We start from the raw sequence: 3,348 nt of genomic DNA, 5'->3' as shown, positions 1-3,348 counted from the left end.
TTAAGTCATCTGCTGCCATACAAACCATTTATAATCTGAAGTTTTGTCAGTGCCACAGCAGCAGGGTTCCACCCATATTGCTTTAAGACAGAAGTCTGATACAGATTATTTTGTAGTGAAGCTGCTGGTTGACAATATTTTGCACAATGTTCAATATCTTTAAATATAACCATATAAAGTATTGATTGTTGTTTAAGAGAGCTGTATTCTGGTGAGAGTGGAGAAGCCTCTGAGGCAGTATTTTACATGGGATATCTGCTCACTGTTGAAATTGCGCCTGAAACCTCTCAGCCTTCACAAGAGCATCAACATTAGGTGTGTTAAGTCATCTAGTGGACCGGATCGGACCCTTTGGTGGGCCGGTTCTGGCCCCTGGGCCATATGTTTGACACCCCTAATCTAAAGCAATCTTTGTAGCAAGACAGTCAGTTGTTGTTTCACACAGTAAAACAGATATAAAATGTTAAGAATTAACTGCTGACAGTCTGCGGGTCCATACTCTTTTTTTTAATCCAAAATATACAAATGTTTGCCTGCACACATCAACAGATTCTTCCTTCCTTCCTTCCTTCCGCACATGTACTGCATATACACTGCACATTTCATTAAAACACAGAAAACACCTTAATTTAACTCTCAAAAGTGATACTAAGCAAAATAATTTACCTCAAACTGACGTATTTGAGGGGAACACACAGCTTTCTCTTCCTCCTGCAGCCTTGGGTGTTGCCTTCAGGGCCATGCAGCAATTAGTCCACAATGAGGAACAGCTGAGTGGATCTGCCTCTCACTGCTTAGAGTGTAGAAACAGGTGTCTGGGTCTGTGTTCCCTGTTTCAACAGGTTGAGCATGAGTTAGTTTTGGGTATGGTGCTGCAGGAAAAAAGCTTAGCAATGAGCGCTACACATTGTTTGAGGTCAAGTGTCCTGTTTAATGTCACTTTTCATTTTAGCTATTTGAATACTTTGTAAACTTATGGTCCTAACCTGTGTTGTCCTTTACTCTGCAGGCTGTTTGTGCTTTGTTTTTGGCTGCTGGTTGGTGATGTAAATTGTGAGATTACCCAGAGAGGTATTGCATGCTATTTTAACAGCCATTAACTTTTAACACACCTGAAGATGACTGTTGTATAGACAGACCTGTACAGTCTCCGTCAGTGTGTTTTGTTTCGATAGGTCATGTCCAACATGTCCACGCAGGACAGGCCCCAAGGGGAGTCCACAATGACAACAGAGACGATAAAAGATGGAGTGAACCACCTATTGTCAGAATCCCTGCAGCTGGTTACAAGATATCAAGCGTGGACAGAGGGACACAAGGCAACATTTACCCTGCACAAGAAGACCACAGCACTGCCTCTAGATCATCACAGATCCAAAGCCACTATCCTGTTATGCCTGAAATACAAAGAAGCAATGATCCAAAAAGACAAGTTAACCATTTCCAACCTGGCTTCAGCTCAGCCTCAGTTACTCAAAGACGAAGTAATGTGATGCACAGCCGCTCTGGAAACAAAGCATTTGCTTTCCCTGATGGCGAAAAGACTCCTCCAGTTCACGACCCACTCCATATTTATCATGCAGGAGCTGAGTCGACAGGAAGGTTTTCATCTGTTGAGGTAGACAAACCTCCAGTAGGCTTACGACCCAACAGAAGGGTCCCCATCTTCTCACACAGCAGTAAAGCAAGTCAGACGATTCACGTAAACCCCTCCAGACCCAACACAAATCCACAAGAGTCACATCGCATACCCAGGCCTGAGGTTGGTGGACATCGCTCTGTTTATGTTTTCCCCAAAAGCTTTAATCATGGGAGAACAAACTTGCTACGAAATGTTTTCAAACCCATAGACAAGGAGACAGACTCCGTCATAAAGGGATATTCTCCTGACAGCAACTCAGCAGGAAAAGTTGACTCACAGATATGGCGTCCCAGGGTCTATAGCAGCGACGTGATGTCTGAAGCAAGAGGATACACCCATGTCCGCCACCTCAAGCCTGCCTTTGACAAAACAAGGCCCCAAGCTAGTTCTACAGCAGATAGAAAGTTCTTGGAATCAGGGCATCCACCTGTAAAACACAATCCTGGCATTTACAGCCATGATTCAACAAAACTAGGGTTTGGTCCCGGGGTTCCAGCATCAGGTGAAAGGCAGCGAAATTACAACTTCGGAGGAAGCCAGCCCAGCAGGTGGCATCCTCCAACACCAGACAGAGCGCAAGTTCCTATCCAAGGCAAATTCAAACCTTTCCAAAGACATCCTACAAATGATGCTGCTCACAACCACTCACCATACAGTGAAACGACTCCCACTCAGACAACCCTTACTCCTCATTTAAACTCCACGGGTACAACTTCATCAATTGTTCCTTCAGTTACTGGAAACTGGAGCACCAAGTCTGCTTCACCTCTGCAAACAACGGGCCGAGATGAAGAACTCAAGCCTCAAGCATAGAACCATGACGGCCAGTCTGAGAGTTCAGCAGAAGTTGGATCTTCCTTTGAACAAAACACTTGCAGTTTCTCCTCCAAAGCTGCCACCAGCAGATGGAGAAAGGATCTCAAGATTTCTAGACATCATTAATCCAGTAAATTGGAGTTTAAATTGACCTGCCAGATGCTGCACAAACGTCAACATGGGGGGCAGCAAGAAGGTACACCTTTGTGGTCAACTGAAGCTTTTTTGGCATCTTATCTAAATTTGTTATTTCTATTTGCAAGAATGTGAACGTGAAAGTTGATAGTCATACTATTTATGAAGTAACTAACTTTATGTTCCCCTCCTTCAGATTTTAAACCGACTGGGAGATCTGCACTTTTCCAGAAAGGGTCTCACTGTGAATAAAAGAACATTTAAAACCTTCGCTAATTTTTGTTCCTTTGTTTTCTCTTTACAGAATAGTTTTGCTATTGTAGGTACACCACAAGTCAGAGTTGATCAGAGGTTAGTTTGCAGGTTAAAGCTTTTCTCTCAGGTAAAAGAAAATGTTTCCGAGTGGTCGAGAGCACTCACGCCAAGAGAAGAGAAAACGTCTTGTTTTCACAGTACACTAAATTTTTGTCCAGAGCAAGGAAACACAAGTTTTAAATTTGAGGGACATTAAAAAAATACATGAATATCATACAATCAAATTTAGATTATGATGTTTTGGATTATTAAATTGTGAGCCAAAGAAACACCACTGCACTAGTTCCATTGATCCCACTCAAGCACTGTACTTGTCTGTACTTAAGACTTGCAATTTTAACAACTGTTTAAATTATTTTCCAAGCAAATACATTTAATGGTTCCAGCGTCTCAAATGTGAGGACTTGCTGCTTTTTTCCTTTGAATTACTGGAATTATTC

The 3,348-nt window shown here is 42.5% G+C and overlaps 1 protein-coding gene across 1 annotated transcript; it reads left to right on the top strand.

The window, feature by feature from the left end:
- Nucleotides 1-740: 740 nt before the first annotated feature.
- Nucleotides 741-2,869, top strand: LOC117255690 (uncharacterized). Its single transcript, XM_033624829.2, has 4 exons — nucleotides 741-916; nucleotides 1,010-1,071; nucleotides 1,176-2,654; nucleotides 2,790-2,869. Exons 1-3 carry the CDS (start codon nucleotides 741-743, stop codon nucleotides 2,453-2,455), a joined length of 1,518 nt encoding a protein of 505 aa, XP_033480720.2. The 3' UTR covers nucleotides 2,456-2,654; nucleotides 2,790-2,869.
- The last annotated feature ends 479 nt before the right edge of the window (nucleotides 2,870-3,348 follow it).

Source organism: Epinephelus lanceolatus, chromosome 2 (genome assembly GCF_041903045.1).
Source record: "Epinephelus lanceolatus isolate andai-2023 chromosome 2, ASM4190304v1, whole genome shotgun sequence".
Classification (NCBI taxonomy): domain Eukaryota; kingdom Metazoa; phylum Chordata; class Actinopteri; order Perciformes; family Serranidae; genus Epinephelus; species Epinephelus lanceolatus.
Note: the sequence above shows the minus strand (reverse complement) of the source record. Positions and strands in the feature narration are given on the sequence as shown.

Excerpts from the sequence above, each read along its gene's own strand:
- LOC117255690 (XM_033624829.2), top strand. The coding sequence starts at position 741 with ATGCAGCAATTAGTCCACAATGAGGAACAGCTGAGTGGATCTGCCTCT. Across the intron at positions 917-1,009 it reads AGCGCTACACATTGTTTGAG|GCTGTTTGTGCTTTGTTTTT; the intron begins GTCAAGTGTCCT and ends TTTACTCTGCAG. Across the intron at positions 1,072-1,175 it reads TTGTGAGATTACCCAGAGAG|GTCATGTCCAACATGTCCAC; the intron begins GTATTGCATGCT and ends TTGTTTCGATAG.